The sequence below is a fragment of the Sebastes umbrosus genome, chromosome 5 (assembly GCF_015220745.1).
Source record: "Sebastes umbrosus isolate fSebUmb1 chromosome 5, fSebUmb1.pri, whole genome shotgun sequence".
Classification (NCBI taxonomy): domain Eukaryota; kingdom Metazoa; phylum Chordata; class Actinopteri; order Perciformes; family Sebastidae; genus Sebastes; species Sebastes umbrosus.
The window spans coordinates 35,604,124-35,628,354 of NC_051273.1; the positions used below are offsets into that span (position 1 = coordinate 35,604,124).

General features: G+C 42.4%; 1 protein-coding gene across 15 annotated transcripts in view; it reads right to left on the reverse strand.

Moving 5' to 3' along the window:
• Positions 1–24,231, reverse strand: part of eps15l1a (epidermal growth factor receptor pathway substrate 15-like 1a) — a 64,258-nt gene that overhangs the window by 16,082 nt on the left and 23,945 nt on the right. For 5 of the 15 annotated variants that reach the window (XR_005206862.1, XM_037769262.1, XM_037769259.1 and 2 more), the window contains 11 exons: positions 22,250–22,282; positions 19,821–19,893; positions 18,807–18,968; positions 17,281–17,478; positions 15,193–15,372; positions 10,833–10,938; positions 10,509–10,559; positions 7,920–8,056; positions 6,871–6,940; positions 4,584–4,729; positions 4,207–4,300 (listed from right to left, as the gene is read on the reverse strand). Coding sequence is in view for 14 of the 15 variants with exons in the window: in XM_037769262.1 (XP_037625190.1) it covers positions 4,207–4,300; positions 4,584–4,729; positions 6,871–6,940; positions 7,920–8,056; positions 10,509–10,559; positions 10,833–10,938; positions 15,193–15,372; positions 17,281–17,478; positions 18,807–18,968; positions 19,821–19,893; positions 22,250–22,282 (1,250 nt within the window). In the remaining variant the exon portion in view is untranslated. The remainder of the gene's footprint in view (positions 1–4,206; positions 4,301–4,583; positions 4,730–6,870; positions 6,941–7,919; positions 8,057–10,508; positions 10,560–10,832; positions 10,939–15,192; positions 15,373–17,280; positions 17,479–18,806; positions 18,969–19,820; positions 19,894–22,249; positions 22,283–24,231) is intronic. The other 10 variants (XM_037769266.1, XM_037769273.1, XM_037769261.1 and 7 more) reach the window with 9 other exon arrangements.

Genomic DNA, 24,231 nt, shown 5'->3' on the forward strand with positions numbered 1-24,231 from the left:
AGAAATATAACACGACGGTGATCGTAGTACTGTCAGTTTCTGTTATCAACAGGGAGCTGAAGCTGGGCCTGGCAGAGGATCGTGGGAACCTTAAAGTGTACACCATGTTGCTTGTATAGGTGTTAAACCACAGGACCAGTAAAACCGTTATCAGACAACGCACACATACGTATTTCGTTCTATTACCCAGATGATCGGGGTGAGCAGTTCATTTCACACTCCACGCTGAGCAAAACTGCATGCCTGGCAATCAGTTTTTTCCTCTTTCAGTAAACTGAGCACACGCACACGCACACACACACACACACACGCGCACCCACTCACACTTGAGAAACCACAATCATGAGCTCCACCCTGTTTTAAAATAATCCACCACGTTAGTGGCATCTAAGTTCAATGCCTATCACAGGATTGTATTTGACGCATTTCATCTACTGAAAACAATACAGCTACAGCAATGTGCCCGCAATTATGCCAGTATATATATATATATATATATATATAGCACTGTCACTGCAGCCGTGACCCATCCACACCTCATCAGGTGGGGAGAGACAGTGAGAGAGCATGCATGTGTGTGTGTGAAGTAGAGCAAGATGGAAAACATAAAGAATAGAATTGAATAAATGAAGAGGACGCTTGTTATGTTGGTTACAATGCTGGTATTCACCCACTGCACACAGCCTGACCTCCTCTGAACCACTCAGCCTTGTAAACAAGCACACACGCACATGCACACACACACAAAGGGAAGCGAGAGGAAGCGAGTTAGGGTGTGTCTTGCAAACAACAGGCCAAGAAAACCGCACATCGCCGCTCTCACAACATCACCTACACACATGTGCCTACACAGAAAAACATCAGAGCAGCAGTTTGTGAACGATCATTATTTAAAATCGATATATACAAATCTGTAAAGCATTAAAAGAAGTTTAATAAAGAAGTTTGAATTTCAGCCGTTGCAGAGTGAACGGTGGAGTTGAACCTGCTGGAGTCTGACTGGTATCGAAGCTGTAACGGACTTCTCTCTCTAGTTCCATTCTACTACCACTGAGTCAGCAAGCGTGTGGGATGGTGTGATACTGTCGCAGCGTGTGCCACAGTTTAGGCTGAAACACAGAGAAGGGGATTTTGGATAATCGTGGTTCACACTATGCGCACCAAGTCCCAAGGGACAGTGTTGTGCTGTCCCCAATAGACTTTTTTGCCAAACACGTCCTTTGTGATCATGACATTCATTCATAAGTCCTTTTTATAAACACCACAGTTGGAAGCATTAACATTTTCTCCATATCTTCTAATGATCTATTAACATTCATCTGTAGGTCTTTAATGTGGGCAAGCTGAACAGCTGGAGACATACAAAGACACTAAAGCTTATGTGTTATGGGCACTATGGTGGGAAGAGAGAGAGTGTTTCTTTAGCTGTGTCCAAATTCTATACTACTACTAGTTACCTCCGTCAAGGCCAAAGTATTGTTTTCACCGGCGTTGGTTTGTTGGTTTTCCTGTTAGTTTGTCTGTCTGTCTGTCCGTCCGTCTGTCTGTCTGCTAGCAGGATTACTCCAAAAGTTCGTGATGGATTTGAATACATTTTTTGGTGGGGTGGGTGTAGCACAATGAACAATCCATTCGATTTTGGTGGCGATCTGGATCATGATCCGGATTCAGGATTTTTTTTAACAATTCCGATCAGCCTGAGCATCAAGACCACAGGGTATAACACATGCGCAGTGGAACTGATGACGCGTTGATGATGCGTTGATGACGCGTTGATGACGCGTGGACCCGCCTCCTTCCTCTTTCTGACAGCAGAGAGATACGTCTGTGGATGTGTGGCGAGACATCGATGAGCGGGAGCTGCTGTCCGTCCGCGGTGAGAAAGAACAAAGCGGTAGATGACGGAATGAGAGACAACATAGTGTAATGTTATACAGACATAACAAGGCTGCTGAATGAGAGAGACATCCGCCGATACGTTACACGGAAAAACACCGTGTTAATAACAAGCCGACCACCTCACCGTACGGCCAGCTGGGAGCTGGGATCTGTTTTTAAAGTCACGCACCTTGGCAGAGGTCTGCGCTCTCTGAGTGCCATTCTAGTATTCAACATGGCGCCGCTCTAGTGGCAGCTTGTTACTGTACAGCAGCTCTCGCTCACTGTTGAGCTTTTTCTCTTTTAGTTTTGTGGATTTGATTCATTTTAAATGTTATTTTTTTTTTTTTGGGGGCATTTTTTTAAGCATTTTATTGATAGGACAGTGTTGAAAGGGGGAGAGAGAGAATTGACATGCGGAAAGGACCACAGGCCGGATTCGAACCCGGGTCCACCGCTGCAAGGGACAGAGCCTTGGCGATACATGGGCGCTCGCTCTACCGACTGAGCTAACCAGCCGCCCAGGATTTGATTCATTTTATAATATTTTTTACGTGTTATTGTTTATAACTGATCCATGCACTCTGGAGACCAAAACTGCTGTTTTTGCTTCAGTTTTGTTACTGTTTTTTGCGCTGTTTGCGACCTTGTCTGGGGACCCGATGCGCAGCCATGGCCCTATTGTTTACAGTAGGGATCAGCTGTTAGCACTGCTGCCCGAGGAGAGGCCCGACGTTCGCCCGCAAACTAAGGAGGAGACGGAAGAGCCGTGCTGGAGCTGAGCGCCGCGCCAGGAGGAGACAATTCAGACCCGTCCATCGTCATGGGGAATGTGAGATATTTTCGCATGTTATTGTGATAACGGCGTATATTCCCTCCTCTGCTAACGCTGGTACGGCCCGTGATGTCCTTCTCTCTGCCACAAGCAGGCTGCAGACACAGCACCCACAGGCCCTCCTTCTTATCTCTGGGGACTTTAATCACGCCTCTCCATCCTCCACTCTGCCCACATTCACTCAGTATGTCACATGCTGCACCAGAGACAATAAAACACTGGACTTATTTTATGCCAACACCAAGGAAGCATATACATCATCACCCCACCCTCCCCTGGGAAAATCTGACCACAGCCTGGTTCATCTCCTGCCTGTGAATAAACCTCTGGTGCACAGACAGCCAGCCGTCTCCCGCACAGTGAGGACGTGATCCGACGAGGCTGATGAGGCTCTGAAGGACTGTTTGGACACAGCTGTGTGGGGGGAACTCTGCGACTCTCACGGGGAGGAGACAGACTACACTGACTGCATCACGGACTATATCAACTCTTGTGTGGAAAATACCGTACCCACCAGGACTGTAAGGTGGTTTTCCAACAATAAACCCTGGATTAATCCTGATATAAAGGCTCTCCATAAGGACAAGAAGAGGGCCTTTAAGTCAGGAGATAAGGAGGAACTGAAGGCTGTGCAGAAGGAGCTGAGGAGGAAGATCAGGGAGGAGAAAAACAGCTAGAGGAGAAAGCTGGAGGAGCAGCTGCAGCAGAACAACAACAGCGGAGTCTGGAGAGGCCTGAAAACCATCTTTGGCCACGAGGAACCCGACTCCCAGGCTGTGGTGGACCAAAAGTGGGTGAACGACCTGAATTCATTCTTCAATAGATTTGATCAGACACCTGCCCCTCCCCCAGCCCAGTTCTCACTGCTGCAACCCCCCTCGTCTGCAACCCCAGTACACTGCCCCACCTCCACCTCCACTTCAACAACACTCACCTGCATATAACTGCACTATACTGTACACTGACTGTCTATCAATACTACTCAGGTGCAACTTCAATTCATACTGGGCAGTATCATATTTCCACCTGTGCAATTGTGTTAATAGTCTGTCTATTGTCAATACTGTATATATTGTTCCAACTTTTAATATTCCCCTTGTTTATATTGTTCCTATTTTTACATTTCCTTCTATTTAAATTGTTCATATTTTATATGTCTGTCTACTTTTGTTTTGCTTTTTACACTGTGTTGTATCTTGATTTTTGTTTTTACCGCTGCTTCTTGTTTCTGCACTATCCCCTTTGCTGCTGTACACTGCACATTTCCCCACTGTGGGACTAATAAAGGAATATCTTATCATATCTTATCTTATCTTAAGCCAAAGTCTCACTTCCTTTTAAGCTGTTCCACTAGCCTTGGACAGACAGAGTTTTCTTTGCAATTTCAAAGCTAAGTGGGGATCCATTACCAGACAGCACAATACAATCAAAGTCAAAGTCAAACACCTCATTATTCTACAAAGACTCAGACGCTTATGTAGTGTGACACTCACCACTGGGAGGTTTGGGCCTCGGGGGAACACTTTTCTTGGGTGGCAGAGCTGGCGTGTCATTCTTCCTACTGAATGGGTCGTCCACAAACGCCGACTGGAGAGAAAGAGTGAGAGGAAGAACATGAGGTTCTATCAGCAGTCAACTGTAATTTCAATATACTAGAATCTGTCAGGCAGTGACACAACAAAGGTTACAAGAAATCTGAAACTAAAGACAAGATGGTACCAGGAAACACTTTAAAACATACTGACAAAAACAATAATTGTTATATTGGACCAAATATGAGACATCCGTTTAATGCGTGTGCCAGTATTGCATGTCACAGTATATATCTGCCCAAACAAGTGTTTTCAGGATGAGTCTTGGCCTCTGGTACCTTCTGGTAGTCCGGCAGCCAGCTGGCCCTGCCTTCGAAGGGGTCTCTGGGCTTCGACATGAGGCTGAAGTCTGCGAACCCGGCAGAGCTGTTACTGCTGCTGTTGAACGAACTGCTGCCAAACGGGTCCAACGTGCCGAACAGGTCTAAAAATAAAAACACAATTTACATTTGCAATTAGTGATCATAATTACTAGCGTACTTAAAATGTCCAATACTGTTGAGACCACTCTACAAAAGTATAGGATACACCTAACAAATGCAATGCAATCAAACGCAACGGCACCACAAACTACAGCAAAGACGACCATCAACTCAGTGTCAGCAACTGCTTCATTTCTAATCTGCACTTTTCACATATTTTTCAAAAATCATTTTTCTTGTTCCCTTGTATAAAAATGAAGGAAAGAGTCACGTGGTCCTCTACCTGAAGAGTTCTCGGGTGCTTTCACAAGCACACATTTAGTCCAGGTAAAGGACAGGTTAACGTGATGATGTGGGAGAAGACGGACCTGGACTTCTGCAGAAGTCCCATGTTTGCTTGACATCTGAGCCAAAGAGACCATACACAATATGCTAAAATAAAGTCTGCAAAAATAGTGACGTTTATAATAAAGTCTTTGGAGATAAACTGAAGGAGAAGGGATTCATAAGCGCGGTAGATCAGTGCCGAATCAAAGTGTCTGTAATTCCATGCGTCGAAGTGGCAACTCTTGAGACAAAAAAGATACATTTGCTCCTTCCTACACGCCGTTCAGCAACTTAACTGTTTTATTTCCTTTAATTTGTGCGCTGTGAAACCGAACCAGACTAAATAGAAAACGAGCCAAAAGTATCAATTTCACTGTGATTCGGACTAACCAAACAGACTATGGCTTGTGAAAGCGCCCTAAGCAGCAACAGGCCTGCCTACAGATCGTACAAAATAAGATGATACGTAACAATTTTGATTTCAGTGAAAGTCCTACCAGGGCCAGAGTGGATGGTATGTACAGTAGCTGTATTTGAAGTGGTTATGGACAATCTGAGTTGGGAAGTGAGTAACAGCAAATGTGACACCTTTCCTCCACAGCCATGGTTTTAACGGGCAAACCAGCATGGTAACCTCAGTCTGAGCAAACAGTGGCCCCAGTGTGGGAACAGGCTCGGGTTCCTCCAATCACTACACACATTGTGTATGTGTTTGTATGGACTATACTGATATCTTGGAGGAAATGAAAGAGCTTTTCTTCTGCTGAAGTGAACAAACAGCTCCAATGCACTGACTGACAGCAGATATTCATTCATTTAAGAGTTATGCCACCACAAAAACAACTAAACCACTGCCAGAGACTGACTGGAAGACATAACCTCAAAATAGGGTTGGGAACTGTGTCTAGCAATTTGTTTGTTTTTCTAAACTATTGTACCAAATTATACCAAGGTCACTGTCCTTTTAATATCTGTGGTTGCAGTAAAGCTTCAGTAGGCAACAAGTTTTTGGCATCATTGGGCAAAAATCCCATAATAACCTTTCAGCATATTGTAATTCAAGTGTTCTGAGAGAAAACTACACCTCTGCTCCTCCTCATGGCTCTGTTTTCAGGCTTTAGAACATCTAGCCCGTAACGGGAGACTTTGACCAATCACAGGTCATTTCAGAGAGAGAGAGCGTTCCTATTGGCTGAGCTCCGGCTGGTGGGCGGTGCTTGGTATTTCCTCAACAGATCTCAACATGGCTGCCAGGTCACAAACCTTCTCATTTTACAGCTAAACAGTACACTACAAGATGATTCTGAGAACATCTGAGGAGAGAAATAGGCATTACAGTAACAGAATATTGATTCATATTTGATCAGCGCAGCCTAGTTTGACCGTTTGATCGGAGTTCGCGAGTGATTGACAGCCGGCTCTCATAGACGGCAGCTGGACGGCAGACTCCAGATCAGCCCTGACTGGCTGTTTTCCTCCGGTCTGTGAAATCTTGTAGATGCCGTTAGGAGCACCGGTGGACGCAGAGGAACGTGATTATTTTTTCAGATTACCTGTCTCATGCACTACTGTCACGATATGACCGTGACCGTTTTATAAAAATAACTTTTTTAATCATATTTGCTCCGTTTCTACCCACTGCAGCTTTAAGCCATTGGAGGCAATGTTGTAAATCAATGAGCAAGAATGTTTTATGCCAATATTGGATATTGGAGACCACAAAGACCGACAGATTCCTTTCATTTTTTTAATAAAAAAAAAATACATGATGTTCACAGACACTGTAGATGTGAGGGAATGAAGAATGAAACCCTACCTCCTGGTCCTTTGGGCTTTGGGTTGCTTGAAGAGAACGGGTCACTGCTTGTGAAGTGACCGGTTTGCTGCTGGAAGCATAAGAATACATGAATACATTAATGGTAAATTCACTCAAGTCACAGCCAAACTCTCAAAACTGACACAGAATTATGTCTCTAGTGTTGTTGTTTTTTACGATCTATATAAAATCTGTTTATGCTGTTTGAGTGAACTGCAGAATAGGTTACCAGAAATCTAAAGAAATTTTTACAGCACCCATCCATCCACAGGAAAATCTAAACTCAGCAGTTGTATTAGTGATTCAAATGAGCCAACAATAACCAGTCATCTTAAATCTGTGCCACTCTTGCGGTTTTATGTAACGTACACTAACTATATTCGGTACACTAACGATGTTCCGTACAGATGACATTTTTCCGCCGATGGCTGAATAAATACTTCCAGATCGTGCATAACATTTATATGCGTGTCATCCTCAGTTCCCCCTCTTTCATTCCCGACCAATCAGAGAACTCCACCATTTTTAACATCAATGGTGCTCACTGACTACTTGGCGCTGCAGCAGCGACTCTGTCAACACAGACACTGTTTGCACGTAATCCTGAGCACAATTTTGATGTTAGAGCGGTGTTATTTAATAAAGCAGAAATAAAGGTAACGCTTATTACATAAATCCAATATTTTGACATTTTAACTTTTCATTTATCTTCATTGAAATGTTATGTTATGCGCTCTGTACGGAACACCGTTGGTCTCCTGTACGGAGCACTGTTAAGCTTAATGATCTTCCTACACAGGCCGAGGCGTTACTTTTCACCACTTTTCTCAAAAACGGTTGGTTCAAAAGACATCTGTCAAAGTGTAGACTGTCTAACGGTTACTCCCCCAGAGAATGAGCACACAAATATGCTCGTCTGGCTCTTGACAACAGAGGAGTGCTCCCTGGCCTGGCCTGAAACATCGTTCAATCTACATTAATTATACAAAGTAAAATTCCATGTTCTGGCATTTGATCTTGGACAAAGTACCAAAGTGAAACCAAAGTACCTTTGAAGGTAATGTGGCACTTTTACTGAAGGGGTCTGCTGTGGAGAAGGGATCCATCTTTGTTGTCTTCTTGAAGAAATCTTCAGACGAGGCCTTGAACGGATCCGTCTCTTTGAACGGGTCTCCTCCAAAAGGATCTGCAGCAGAAATGATGGACAACTTCAGCTATTGAAATTCTCACATTAACCAGACAGCAGGACCAGGCAATGCTCAGGAATTTCAAAAGACAGATGCCAGTTTTACAAACATGATCCCAATAGTCTTACACATGATCAGCAGCAGCATCACTTTGCGATAGTGTGAGCCACAACGGATCTTCCAGTAGCTCTACACTGAGCGCTGTCCACCCGCTTGGATTTTACGCCTCAACTTTAAATTTGTTTGTCCATGAAATTACAATGTGCAAAAAATGAGATGTCAGCTGTCCTTGACGTAACGTGTGGTGAAAATTTTAAACATAATCAACTTTTGGAGAAACGCAACCCAACGTCACGCTGCGGTGGCCAATCACGTAACCGGTGATTAATGGGCCATTCAAATCAAATGAGTCAATCAAATGAGTGTCACTAAAATGGGCCATTTAAGTGGCACTCCCACACCGCCGCAACGCCTGAGTTGGTGTGAATGCAACCTTACAGATATCAGTCAGTGCTTTCTCCTTCACAGCCAGCATCAGTGAGGTCTGACAGAAATGTTCTGCTGGATGAAATGTTTGCAGTTAAAATGGATATTTGCTCTGGATTACCAGGAAAATGAGATGCATGACGAGGGGTTTTGCACTAAATGATCAACTCAAAAAAACAAACAAACAGAGAAATGCAAGCAAAGGCATGAACCACACAAGCAATCAAGGGTTGTGTTCTATATCGGAGTAGTTGGAATAGTTTCACTGCTGTGTGAAAAGGGTGATTTATATCACTGATCTCCATCTACTAATCAGAGAAGTGAAACTCCACAATATCGCTGAAGAGGGAAGTGTGACAGAAGTCACAGTTGCACATACTGCTGTTTCACATATGTAGGGGGGAAATCAGCGAAAGACAAGGCTGCCACCACAAGCACAGGCCACGTTGTGTATGAGTGCTAGTAGAGGATTCATTTCAATTATTTTTATATAGCTTCAAATCATAACAGAAGTTATCTCGAGACGCTTTTCATATAGAGCAGGTCGAGACCGCCCTCTATAATTTAGAGATCCCCCATGAACATGCATTCTTAGGCGACAGTGGCAAGAAAAACCTCCCCTTTACCGGGTAGAAACCTCGGGCAGAACCCGGCTCTGGGTGGGTGGCCATCTGCCTCGACCGGTTGGGTCGAGAAACCATTTATCAGGGAATAACACTGTTTTTGTGTTTTTTTCCAGTGGACCACCAGAACAGGATAGTTTTCCTAGGTTAAAGAACTGATATCAAAAAAGCATGATCATATCATAACCCATACAAAATGGAACATATACTGTATTATCTGTCTGAATTAATCTTATTTCCTTCACAATCACAAATGTGAACTATGACTAAGAAAATCCTGCTGATTATATATATTGTCAAAGGGCTGGGGAGAATATTGCACAAGTGCTTTATCAAGCCATATTTCAGCAACAATATTGATATTTCAGGGCTCTGGAGCCCTTTTTTATCGCATATGGAACCAAAAATCTGTCCAGTGCGACTAAACATTTTCATTGGTCGCACCGCTGCGCCTGACATTTAGCGTACGTGTGTGTGTGAAACTGTTCCCTGTGCTCATTTCACAAGTTGGGAGGGCAACAAGTGTGTATGTGTGAGTGAGAGAGAGAGACACTGTACATTTAATAACACGAGGCAACTTTAAAGCTAGTTCCTTCTCTGCTCCGATGATCGTCAAACGGCTGATCTGCTCCGATCACATCTCGCTGTCTGTCACTCGACCACTCACTCGCAACGCACACATTACATTACACTACTCTTATAACCAACGTAATATGTAAACATGTGGATACCTGACGGCACCGTTAACAGGGGGTTCCACTGATTTACATTGTGATGCGATCCGGCTCTATTCAGTAAAAAGTGTTGGCCGAAGGTAAATTCTAATGTTATCATGTCGTGTTGAAATGGAATCTTGTAAAAATGTAGTTTTTGTTGAGAAACTTGAATAAATCCAGTCGTTTTCACAGCAATATAAAATAGATAACAGAGAGGGAATTATGACCTGTTTCACTTCCTAACAAAACCCGTATGCAAACGGTAATAAAGGAGCGGACGTTGAACTACATGGGATTTATTGTTTTACACCATGGTATCGGATTAGTATAGAGAATTGGTATCGATTACTATTTCTATGTATTGTATTGTGACATCCCTAGTGTAGTCAAAAGCTAGTCTGGAGCCCTGTATTTGGATTATGCTGCACAAGTGCTTTCAATGGTACATGATGTGTTATATGTTCAAGCACAAACAAAATGTGGATTGATAGACCCGAGTAATAATATTTCATGTCAAAAATGTATAAATCCACAGACACCAAATATTGATTGTATATAATAGTGATTCCATTGAAATGAACTGGTGTGACCGGGCTTAAGGCAAGAAAACTGAGCTCCTTAAATACCTGTGGCGGTCGATGGCTGCTTTGAAAAAGGGTCATTTTGGAAAGGGTCACCTACAGGAGAGGAAATGTAGCAGAGAGGGAAGGGCAGGAGGAAAACAAAGAGGAAGACACAGAAGACAGTCAGAGAGCAACACAAGCTAAAAACAACAGAAGCTATCTGGAGGAGAGAAACCTAAAGATAAACAGCAGTAAGAGGAGGAGAGGAGAGGAGAGGAGAGGAGAGGAGAAGATTAGAGGAGAGGAGAGGAGAGGAGAGGAGGAAGAAGGAGAGGAAGAATAAGTATTGTGAGAGGGATAGTGGAGGTGACGGGGGTGATGCTGAACCTTTGAATGGGTCTGTTTTGAAGGGGTCTTCAGAGTGGAAGGGGTCAGTGTGAAGCTCCTGAGGCTGGCTGTTGAACACAGACGGCTTCACTTTGAATGGATCCTCCTGTGGTGAGGAGAAAGACAGGGAAACAAACAGACATTTTAGTCTGAGCAAACACACACATACACAAAACATGTGAGCAATGACAACATTGCATACACACAGGGCCAGATGCCCTGAAGCTTCTGTGCCGGTTTTCAGGCACTCTGCCTCAAACACACGTGCTTTATCAAACGTACCAGAAGGATTTAGTGATTATTAACTCCTTATTGCATGTGCAAAAACTGAACATTATGACTATGTGACAGCCCAAGTCATAATGTTCAGTTCCATTAAAATAGTTAATCGCGATTAAACGCAAATTAATTGCACATTTTTTATCTGTTCAAAATGTACCTTAAAGGGAGATTTGTCAAGTATTTAATACTCTTATCAACATGGGAGTGGGCAAATATGCTGCTTTATGCAAATGTATGTATATATTTATTACTGGAAATCAAGAAACCCTCACAGGTACTGCATTCAGCATAAAAAATATGCTCCAATCATAACATGGCAAACTGCAGCCCAACAGACAACAACAGCTGTCAGTGCGTCAGTGTGCTGACTTGACTATGACTTGCCCCAAACTGCATGTGATTATCATAAAGTGGGCATGTCTGTAAAGGGGAGACTCGTGGGTACCAATAGAACCCATTTTCACCATCATGGCAATGGCCATGCCAGTTGTTCCTCGCCAAAATTTAGCGCAAGTTCCGGAGCGTTATTTAACCTCCTTCTCGATAAGCTAGTATGACATGGTTGGTACCGATGGATTCCTTAGGTTTTTATAGTTTCATATGTCGCCAGTATCTTCACTCTAGCTTTAAAACTGAGCCCGGTACAACCTTCCAAAAGATTGCTTGCGTTAACGCATTAAAGTTAAAATTAGTGGCGTCAAAACTAATTTGCGTTAACGCGTCACTATTGCATTAACTTTTACAGCCCTAATTATGACCTTCATAAAGGTTAGGCAGGATTTATTGCAGAACTGTTGTATTAGACGGCATTAGTTTTAGAGAAGCGTACAGACCTAAGAACCTGTCAACTGGGTGATTCTTAGGAAGAAAAACTGAGCAGGAATTATCGATGAACACAATATGCATGATAACACAATATAAAATGAGCAATGGGAGCGTTTTTGGTTTGTTTGTCGATAACCCGTCTAATCGTCTGACTGCTCTTGTTTCTTGCACCACCTGACTTTATTGTAGTGACATCCCTCTGTTCCCAGATAGGAGCAGTTCATTTGGAAAATACAAAGTTATCAGAACTGGTAGAAAAGATGGACACAACTAAAAGCTGACACAACAACTACCCTTTAACAATTTAACACTTAGACGTGCAAGAATCAACCTCAAGAGCACTTTTATAAGAACGTCTAGGGAGAGCAAAGGTGGCCTTAATTACACCACGACGGCACGCATGCACGCACGCACACACGCATGCACGCACGCATTCACGCACGCACGCATTCACACACAAGGGTTTGAGTGTGTGAATACATTTAAATACATTTCTTCACGTGCCATCCTGACTCTGCTGGGCTCTACCTTGTTATGGTTCATTAGAAAATGTGCAGCGTGTTTCATAGGAAACCCTGAATCCGATCCCACTGTTGATCCGAGAGCTGTTAGCCAGGTGTGAGAGGGACTGAGCCAAGCTAATTATGTTATTATGAGTAAAGTGAATGGAAGTAGAGCTAAATCATGGGATTAGATAAGTGCAGTCTCCAGGGAACACAATGGAGAGACAGGGAGAAAAATAATAACCAAGGTTTTAGCAGAAGACAGTTTTAAATGACAGCTAAGAATTCAGCGTGCTTCAGTTTGCAGACTGCTGCTAATCTCTTGTCTAGATGATAATAGACCTGGGAGAAGAGGAGGAGGAGGAGGAGAGAGGAGGAGAGAGGAGGAGGAAACTATGAGTGGAATACTGGAACCCTCAAAAAGCCTGGAATTAAAAGCTTGTTTTTATCTGCAATTTTACATTATTAGCATTATAAGTAAACTAATACTGTCGGCTTCAATAAAGAGTTGGACAGACTACTTCTTGTATCTAAAACAATAGTAAACTGCCAGTATTAGGGAGGTTAATGATTAAGGATCGATTAATGGGTTGTTTAGATATTGATCGCGCCCGTGTCTCTTTCTCTCTTTCTCTCTTTCTGCAACACGGCGCTCATTCTCTGTAATTGTCTCAATCCTCAGTCCAACATTTATTTGTTTAAAAGATATGAAGATGTAATAATTTCCCAAATTCACAACATGTTTTATCCAACCAAATATTCTGCCTCAAGCCATATTTGTTGGCGTTTAATCTTTCAAAAACAACATTGACTGCGGTCAAAAAATGTTTTCTCCCCAGCACACACCTGTATGTCTATCAACGGGGCGGTCTAACAGCAATCTGACGGCACCAAGAACAACAGGCACAGTCAGAGCTGTGAGTCTGAGACATTCGTTAGGTTCTATTCTCTTGTTGCAGCTCTACATTTAGTTATTTTTGAGCGTCTTTCTTATAAAACTAGTTGGAGATGTATGGCAGAGATTATTTCTATGATCGCGCTACGCATGTAATCTGATATATAATTATATTCAATGTGTTTTATAGATCTAGGCCTCTATCTTTATACTGTATGTTTCACAGGCTATGCAATACTGTCAGAGAATATTCAATTTGTTGTGGAAATAAGGCTTTGATTAAGGAAAAAAACGCATTTGCTATTGTTTGGTATACGCACAATCTGTATGTTTTTTTTTAATTACAACTAATCGATTGACTGATCGTTAGTGGTACCAATGATCGATTAAGGAAAGTGCATAGAATTTGCCTCCCTGTTCATCAAACTCCTTGTTGGAAGATCAGAAAGTTTCAACACACCTTTCTGACGTCGGTTTTTTTTGGGGGGTTGGCCGACTATTTTTGTAACTTTCTGAAACCGACAAATCCCACATTCATACTTCACACGATGATTGGCGAGGTGACAGCTTGGGTTTTCATTCCTGACACAACTATTTGTCACTTTTCACGTGTACAGCTGAGTGCAACACCAGTATGAACAAGTTTGAGGAGAGGCTGAACATGTGCGTCGTTATTCCCACATTTAAACAATAACGCGTATCCCCTTCCCCTCCCTAGGGCTTTTCATCCTGCCTTCAAGTCGGCCGTTCGGAAAACTACAGATACTTCTGATTTTCAATGTGGTCGGACAACACGTCGTACGAATCCCTTCCTTTCTAGTATAACTGAACCCCTTAAGCTTTGGTTATACTTTCCGAAAGGAGGGTCGCACGGCCATGAGCTGTCCTGGAATCGTGACAATTCAATTCAATTAAATGTATTTTTATATAGCGTCAAATCATAACAGAAGTTATCTCAAGATGCTTTTCATATAGAGCAGGTTTACACCGTACTCTATACTTTTTAGAGACCCAAGAGATCCCCCCAGCAGCGACTGTGGCAAGAAAATACTCTAACCAAAAAGGAAGTGTTTGAATCTTTTAAACTCCTTGTGGATTTCTTCTCGCAGACATCAAACAGACATTCTCAAAGCTCCTCAAAGTTCTCCATTTTCGCCGCCCATCCGCGTCCACATAGTTAGAAATATTTGGATGTGCACGGACAGACGAAAACCGGCTGCACGCAACCCCCGCGAAGTGACGTCTCTGGGGGTGTGACGTCACTTTGGCTGTGAGGACAGTCGCGAGCTTCACGAATGCATCAAGCATAAATCAAGCATTAGAGCCTTTCAGGGGCCTTCCCCTCCTCTGAAAGGTGCACATGGTTTTGGCCACTCCTGCAGCAGTGTGGACAAAAACAAGTAACTGTGCTGATGCTGACCACTTCTGGTGAACTTTGTAGAAAAAACTAGAAATACCGCCTTGTGGTTGTATTCCTTCACCAACCGGTCAAGTTGCAGTTTACATACATGTCTGTCCGAAATGTTATCACTTCAATAATCACTCTAATCAGTTTATCCTCAAGTCCAGGTTGAAGTTTGTGCCAAATGCCAAATGCCTTCCTGAGATATCGAGTTCACAAGAATGGGATGCACATACAACCCTGAAAACATAATGCCTACGGCCACGGCTGGCGCATGGCGCTGCGGCATAATCAGGCTAACGGAGAGAAAAGAGAGAAAGACATAAGAAACACGGGTTGAAAAATATTCATTCTTCAACATGTATTTGTCAGTAAGAGCTCTTTTGTCTTGAATTCAGATGTGTTACCAGCCACATTGGGAGGTAAAAGCAGAGTTGTAATGGAGATCCTGACCTGTGCTGATCTCACCATGGCTGGGAATCCTCCATTCTCTCTGTCACTGAAGCCCTCGCTCATATCGGCCAGGTTGGTCATACTGCCTCCGTGGGTTCCATTCAAGGTGCTGTTGTACTGCTCGATGCTTTTAGACACTTCCTGTTGGCTGTCCTGAATCTGGCACAACTTACTACGAGCCTGCAGGAAACAAACACACACACACACAGTAATTCATGGATACGTCCTATGGATAGTACGATGCTGCATGGTCTCTATGTGGATGTCTTTGCTTTGTGCAGCTTAGATCTGAACACCTGCTGGAGCTGAACACACATAAACACACAGTCACAAAACTGGCATGCCATCTGATAATAGCAGGTGTAGCTCTGTGTCCAACAGCAGTGTTTAAAGCATGAAAACAAGAGGAGTTGCACCAACTACACTGTGAACCACCCATCAGCTGTAATCGATGTCCAGGCTCTGATATATACAGTATGTCTGTCAGATTTCCTACTCTGTTAGTGATGCTAACACACTTTTTCTTTCACTTAAGTTTATTAAAACAAACTAGGGCTGTCAATCGGTTAAAATAGTTAATTGCGATTAATCGCAAATTAATCACACATTTTTTATCTGTTCAAAATGTACCTTAAAGTGAGATTTGTCAAGTATTTAATACTCTTATCAACATGGGAGTGGACAAATATGCTGCTTTTTGTAAATGTATGATTATATTTATTATTGGAAATCAATTAACACAAAACAATGACAGATATTGTCCAGAAACCCTCACAGGTACTGCATTTAGCATAAAACAATATGCTCAGATCATAACATGGCAAACTGCAGCCCAACAAGCAACAACAGCTGTCAGTGTGTCAGTGTGCTGACTTGACTATGACTTGCCCCAAACTGCATGTGATTATCATAAAGTGGGCATGTCTGTAGAGAGGAGACTCATGGGTACCCATAGAACCCATTTACATTCACATATCTGGAGGTCAGAGGTCAAGGGACCCCTTTGAAAATGGCCATGAAAGTTTTTCCTTGCCAAAATTTAGCGTAAGTTTGGAGCGTTATTTAACCTCCTTCCCCACAAGCTAGTATAACATGGTTGGTACCGATGGATTCATCAGGTTTTTCTAGTTTCATATGAGGCCAGTATCTTCACTCTAACATTAAAACTGAGCCTGGTACAACCTAAAAATCAGCCTTAGAGGAAACTGTTTCTGGCAAGAAAAACAAGTTTTCAATTCTGTGAGCACCACAAACAAATTTCCATGCAGCTCCATTTTATTGGGGAGGAGGCAGAAATCTCAGAGACAGATGTCTGAAAATCTGGTCAAATAAATCCATAACTATCTACATAGACAAATACCACTAAAGGAAAGTGAGAAAATAACCTCCAAGCAGTTTTTCCTGCTTCAGTCGGTGGCTTCAAATACAAAACAAAGGACATTCAAAACATGCATAACTAATTCTGAACTGGTCAAAACCATCATTTTTGCCTTAATATGACAGTTTGGAAGATGCTGAACTGCTGAACACCCCCGGGCGGCAGGCTGTGTGGGGTATTTTATGAATAATAAAAAGGTCTAGCGGGACTATGTCATTAAAATCAACAGGACTGTTCCTAGAAGCAACGAGACGGGATATTATTACAGGTGAGCATGAGGAAATGATCAACTGCTGAGACTCCTGAACTCTCTGTGTGACCTTCTGACTAGAGGAGGGAGCAGTGGCAGAGTGCAGACTTCAGTCGTGTGGTTGTTACATTCAGGAGAATAGAACGCTATCAGGGCTCAACATAATGGATATTATGGAGACTGAATCATGCACCAATCACACGTTGTGTGTGTCTGAAGTCAAGCAGGTGGTTAAGTTGTGTGTGTGTGTGTGAGAGATGAGTGGCTGGTAGGAAACAGATGACACACCACAGCAACTGAGGTTAAATGAAAAATACAAACCAGTTCCTCTAGGAGTGCAGGGGGACCAAATACTGACTTAGTGATAAAGAAGAAGATTATACAGTGCAACGCTGCCCCCTGTTGACACTTTTCAGACACACACTCACTCACACACACACACACAGGCTCTGTTTCCTACCTGGTTGATCTCGTCTTGCGTGGCCTTCAGAGACTTGATAATGGTCTCCAGTTGGATCTTGCCAGCAGCCAGGCTCTGCTCCAGCTGGTTCTCCTCCTGCTGCAGCCGGCCCAGGTCGGCCTTTGCCCGGCTCAGCTCTTCCTCCTGGCTCTGCAAATCGGTCTCCTGTGAGTGGATCTGACTCTGGAGGGTCGAGATCTGGAGACAGAAGACAATGAAATGGGACAATGGCCTCTTGAAATCCATCCTGCATCTGGTTGAAAGCTTATAAAGCTGATAGCTCAAATCAAGCAATCTGATTGATTCATAGCCGTGATATAATACCTACAGACCTCTACTATAACGTCTAATTCATTTGCACTTTCAGTATCACTCCACATCTGAGAAAAAACGTTAGACTAATGTGTTGTCTTGGTTGCTTAGCGATAGTGGTGGAAGAAGTACTTCTATTTTTTTACTTAAGTAAAACTAGCATTACCACAGTGTAAAAATACTCTGTAACAAGTAAAAGTACAAAAGTATCAGCATCAAAATATACTTAAAGTACCAAGAGTAAAAGTACTAATTATGCAGAATGGCTCATCTCAGAATGATGTGTATTATATTCTAATTATTGATGCATTAATGTGTTCGTCACTTTAACGGTACAGCTGGTAAAGGTGGAGCTAATTGTAATTACGTTATATACTGCTGGGTAGCTTAATCCATAATAATATATCATAATTTATTAGTTGATTTATATTTTGTATTGATAATCAAAATCTAAAAAAAAGTAACTAGAAATAAAAGCTGTCAAATAAATGTAGTGCAGTAAAATGTTCAATATTTGCCTCTGAGATGTAGTGGAGTAGAAGGATAAAGTAGCACAAAATGATAATACTCTATGATAATAATAATAATAGTAGTACAAGTACCTCAAACTTGTACTTAAGTAGAGTACTTAGTTACTTTCCACCACTGCTTAGCGACATGGTCACAGGGGGGTCATTTCCACCAACACAGAACATGTTACAGATACAAAGTAACAAAGAAAGCTGCTAAAACCTGCTACAAAACAGAAACATTGAAGGTTAACTAACTTCTATGGAGGAGTGGATTGAGCAGAAAAAAACAAAACATTAAACAAAGCCATTTTTTGTTTTTCTCATTCGGTTTTGAAACGGAAAACTAAACAACGAACCATACATGGCCCTATCTAGAGCCGGTGTTTGGTTTATCTGTTGTGGGCTCCGTTAAGAGCACATGCTCCGTATGGAGATATGAAGGGCTCATTCTAAGGCAACCAAAACATCAGCTGATTATACACTAATGAAAACATACTTATATGGTATTCCATTTCTGCCAATAGATCCCCCTAAATGCTGAACACTGTTCCTTTAAAAATAACACATTATAAATGTAATAAATTACTTTTCGTTACTTATGATTCTGTGGCCACTGAAGCAAAGCTATTGCATTGCATCTCAGGGGGGGGGGGATTTCTGCCTGGTTTACAGTTCTCCCACATCCCCCCAGCTCTTCCTCACCATCTGAGACTCTTCCTGGCACTTCATCCGGACTTCGTTCAGCATGTCCTCTAATTTATGTTTCTGCTGGTCCATCTCCTCCAGCCGGTCCTGGGCGTCTTGTTTCTGAGCCTCCAGCTCTTGCAGACTGGCTGTCTCTCTGTCTAGGTCATTCTGCATCTCCTGATGGAGCATGAATCCAAACAAACTATGAGTTAGGTGTCCATCACATAAAAAAAACAAGTGGTCAGATAAAGCCAAGCTGTTTAGTGCACTACATACTAGGGATTTCACGAGAACCGAGTACCAAGTCGATCCCACACACACACACACACACACACACACACACACACACACAACAGCGACGTACAACAGCGACGTGCAACAGCGTCAAGATGTTGGGTTTGTTCCGTTTACTTTTTCAGAGATCCTTTATTAATTTGTTCGAGAAGAGGACTCACTTGTGGGGGAAAAAACTGAACTGAACTAAATTTCAATCTTTTGTTGTTTATTGCTAAATCTCTGAAAAGTGGTGTTTTTTTATTGTCATCAAAATAATTAAATACATATTTAATGGTCTAATGGTCTGTCACCATGTCAGTGAATTTAAACTACTGCTTGCAATCTGAGGATATATATATATAGAGAGAGAGTGCATGCGTGTGTGTGTGTGTGTACAGCCTCTGCTGTTTTCTTACAGTCATTGAGCTATACCTGAGGAATAAAGTCTCATCATTTTCTTTTTTTTTTACAGTGGTATCGAATTGGGTATCGAGAATCGTGGAAATTCACAGGTATTGGTATCGACTACTGACATCCCTACTACATACATACTGTACCCACTGGCCCCTGTATAGAAACATTGTTTGTATATGCAGGGCAAGGAGAAACCATTATTGTTTCAGTATTTCTTTGGAAGTAGAAACAGAGAGAAAGAAAGAAAGAAAGAAAGAAAGAAAGACAGGTGATCAACCAGAGTGTAATGGTTTAATTGAAACCAGGTCTATGATTGGCCAGTGAACAAGTCACCCTCACCTGCACCTCTGCACTCTTGTGTCTGATGGCCTCCTCCGTCTCCCTGATGTCTTGCTCCAGAGTGTACTTCTCCCTGACACATACACACAAAAAAACATATGCACACAAAGGCACACACAAACACATAATTATAACAGATAAAGAATTAGATAACTACCAGCCCGCCTGCTGTGTACACACGTCAACATGTCAGAGTAACAAGACATCGGACTGGGATTCTATCAAATCCACAATGTCACAGATAAAAAAATAAAGGAAAAGAGGAGCTGATGTGTGTGTGTGTGTGTGTGTGTGTGTGTGTGTGTGTGTGTGTGTGTGTGTGTGTGTGTGTGTGTGTGTGTGTGTGTGTGTGTGTGTGTGTGTGTGCGTGCGTGTGTGTGACCTTATAAGGAAATGAGTGTGCCTTTCTAAATTATTTTAAATTTAGAATTAATGGGTTTGAATCAGAGTGTAACTGCAAAGCTCTATAAAAAATATAACGGGTATTTCATTTTGAAAAAAAATAAATTAAGATGAAAGAAATGTGCGTAGGTTGGTGTAAAAAAAATTGTGCAGTCAAAATCAGGACAAAAGCATACAGTATATGTGTATATTTTCATTTTTATGCAATGAACGGCCCCGACACTGTGAGTCCCACAAAGTAAAAAAATACTGATTTGAATCCACGCATTTATCATTCTATTTAGCATTTGATTCCATCTGAGGGCAATCCTGTTATGCTGTAGAGCAGCACGGTATTTCTTTTGGTATGACTCAGTGAGGTGAACTAACATCCCTCCATTCTGAGGTGGCTGTGGCAACTCTCCTCCGCACACACATTAAAGCTGAATTAAGTATTTTTGGGGTGTCAGACAGACTCCTTTAAAGCTGCATTGGTAACTTTGAGCAAATAGGATACAATGTTATTTTTATAAAACTGTCACTATATCCTGACAGTAGTGCATGAGACAGATAATCTGTGAAAAAATCATGTTCCTCTGTGTCCTCCGGTGCCGAGCTGTCACAAACTTTCTCATTTTACAGCTTCAACAGTACACTAAAATATGTTTCTGAAAACATCTGAGGAGAGAAATAGGCATTACAGTAACAGAATCTTGATTCATATTTGATCAGCGCTGCCTAGTTTGACCGTTTGATCGGAGTTCACGAGTTTTGCATGCAGTGATTGACAGCTGCCCGGAGACTGCAACTCCAGCTCGGCTCTGATTGGTTGTTTTCCTTAAGGCTCATTTAAATCTTGCAGATGCCGTTAGGGGGACACAGAGGAAAATTATTTTTTCACATATTATTTGTCTCATGCACTACGGTCAGGATATAGCTACAGTTTTATACAACTAATGTTTTATCGTATTTGCTCAAAGTTACCAACTGCAGCTTTAAGGATATGTTCATAATTTTTGTAGTTGGTCTTAAAACAATAGTCAGGTGCCCAAATGAATATTGAAACAGGTTTTGTTTGTTGTAACCACGCTGCTCCTTTTCATAATGGCAAAGTTAATGAGGCTCCAGTAGTTTGTGGGAGACAAATCAAGTGGGTATCTTCCAAAGGTACAGTCTTTATAGTACAAATATCCCCCTTTGCTTTCCTTGTTGAGCTGCAGGGGAGGGATAGTTAACACAAAGGGCCCGATCTTACAGCTGGCGCAAAGCGGCGCATAGCGCAGCACAACTGTCACCGATAGTTACAGACCAACACAGTTGTCATTTTCATGCCCAGCACCAACATTGTGTAAATAGCATGCGTGCATAGCGTGTTGGTCTTAAAATGAGGTGTGATCAGGCGTTAAATAGGTTATCGGTGCGTCTGCTCATATGCAGCCAAATGGAGTTGTTGATGGGACAGAGGATTGGGAGACAGCGGAGGCAGAGGGTCAGCCGGCCAAGCACCACATTCATCTGCTCGTACACTTTCACTTCGCGCAAGAGCAGATCCGTTTCCTCAGCACAAACCGACTCGCTTCTCCAATTTGCTGAATCCGCCTTTTAAATAGTAATGTGCCTGGTGCAGGTGCACCTGGCCTTTAAAGGGAATGGGAGATAACACTCTGATTGGTCTAATTCCTGTTACGACAAATAAATACAACCCCTTTGCCACTTGTGCCTTAATTTGCACCCAGATTATGCGCCGTTTAACTCGCAAAGTGGAGTTGGAGTGCACTTGCGCCATGCACTTTAGATCATGCGCTATACAGTAGAACGTTTAAATATGGCCTAAGGAGGGATTTTTGTACCGAAAAGAGTCAGTATGAAAAGTAGGAATGATTACAGCAATCAAATTTAGTTTGGGCACCCAATTGCACATGGCACATATGTGAAGCATACTTATAACCACTATGAAGTAGTCGGCAGAACCGCTGCTCATTCTGTGTGTGTCACAGTAGATCAGACAGAATGCCAGCCCATAGATGTACGGTAGCTGCTGTGTTTACCTGAGAGTATTCCACTGGGTAAAGGCAAGAGTGCTGACGCAGCATGGAGAGTAAGTGGTGAACAAACAAAAAATTTGATAAAATACACACATCAAAAAAGAGTGGCTGGATGGATGGATGGATGGAGGAAGAAAGCAGTAGGATGAGACAAAGCCAAGATGAGTAGTGAAGCTCATCCATGTTTACAGTTCCTTTTCAAGTGTGCATTTTATCACAGAATATTTACAGAGCTGAGGGTATTGCAGGGTTAGCTGTGGGCTGCAGCTGTGTCCACCATCTTTGCACGTTTGCAACACCCTTTTGGAAGGGAAATTCCACTTAAAGGAACAGTGTGTAGGATCTGGCGGTATCTAGTGGTTAGGTTGCGGATTACAACTTCTCCCGTGTGCCAAGCGTGTTAGAGAGCTACAGTGGCCGACGCGAAACCGCGAATGGCCCTCTCTAGAGCCATTTGTTGTCAGAGTAGAGTGGTTAGAGTGAGTGTGTGTGTGTGTGTGTGTGTGCGCGTGTGTGTGTGTGTGTGTGTGTGTGTGTGTGTGTGTGTATGTATGTGGGAAGTGAGTGGTGAAGCGAGAGAGAGAGAGGCGGCGACGGGAGCGAGTAACGTTTTAGACTCTGGCCGAAGCAGGAAAAGTTAACAGTGTTTGGTTTGTTCATTTTGGGCTACTGTAGAAACATGGCGGTGCAACATGGTTGACTCCGTGAAGAGGACCCGCTCCCTATGTAGATATAAACAGCTCATTCTAAAGATAAAAAAAACACAACAAATCTTAGTTTCAGATGATTATACACTAAAGAAAACATACTTTTTAATATCATATTCCATTTCTGCTAATAGATCCCCCTAATTGTTACATACTGTTCCTTTAAATGCATACACTAATTATTGTTATTCCCAAAGACTGGGTCAGGATCCACAGGTGGATTGCAGGAGATTTTATTAGGGTCGCCAGATATATTTAAAGTCTTTTATATAACATGTATATCTGCAGTACACCTTTGAGCCACATGAGGGAGCCTGAATGTTCGTATTATTCTGATAGTTGTAGCCTACTTATAACACTGAATCTAATATGAAAGGCTAGCGCACATTCTGTTTGTTTGATAGATGAGAGGGAAAAAAACAAGAGCCTGTATATTCTACCTAAATGCATTGATTTGGTCTCATTTATAAGTTTTCAACATGTGTATATGTTTTCAATAACATATGCATAAATTTATCAAACGTATATCTCTTTGAAATGGCTGGTTTACGTATTCAAGATAATATAAGGTGATGAGGAAATGGCAGTAAATATGGTTAGAAGCGTTCGCTTACGCACAAATTCGCTCTTCTCAAGATTTATAGATAAGGCCTATTGTGAATAAGGTGGCGATGGTTTGTCATTATTAAAATGTAGGTTCCCAGAAAAAAGGTCAGTGAAACACAGCCCTATATGATATCCAGAGCATTAATATAGCAGCAAACAACTATTTGCTATGTAAAGATATAGAGGAGTAATGTCTACCTGTGTGTTGTAATCTGAGCTTCTCTGTGCTTTGTTTATGTAGCCAGGCCAGCCGCGCATGCAAGTTGGTGCATGTGAGTCCTGTGAACGTGCCCCACTGACACACCGCTCTGCACGTTTCTTATACGGCGGTTACCGCTGATAATGCCGTCCCGACCTACGACATTGTTGCAGAAGCGTAAAGCTGCTTTCACATTCAAATTTGCTCTTCACTCACCGCGAGGTCGGCCGCAGAGCTTTGCAGAGGAAGAGCGGAGTGCAAGTAAAAAAGTATGTCATCAAAAAGTGTGCAAGGAATGCTCATTTACTTTTTCTAGGCAACAGCAACAATTGCCACCGTTATCTCGTTGGTTGCGCTTTGAAAGATCAGTGGCAACCAAGGTCAAAGTTTAAATAATTTGAACTTTGAGCGCAACGCTCGGTGGCAATTTCGAGCAGTGCGCCACGCCAAGGGTAGCGCTGGCTCTGCTCTGC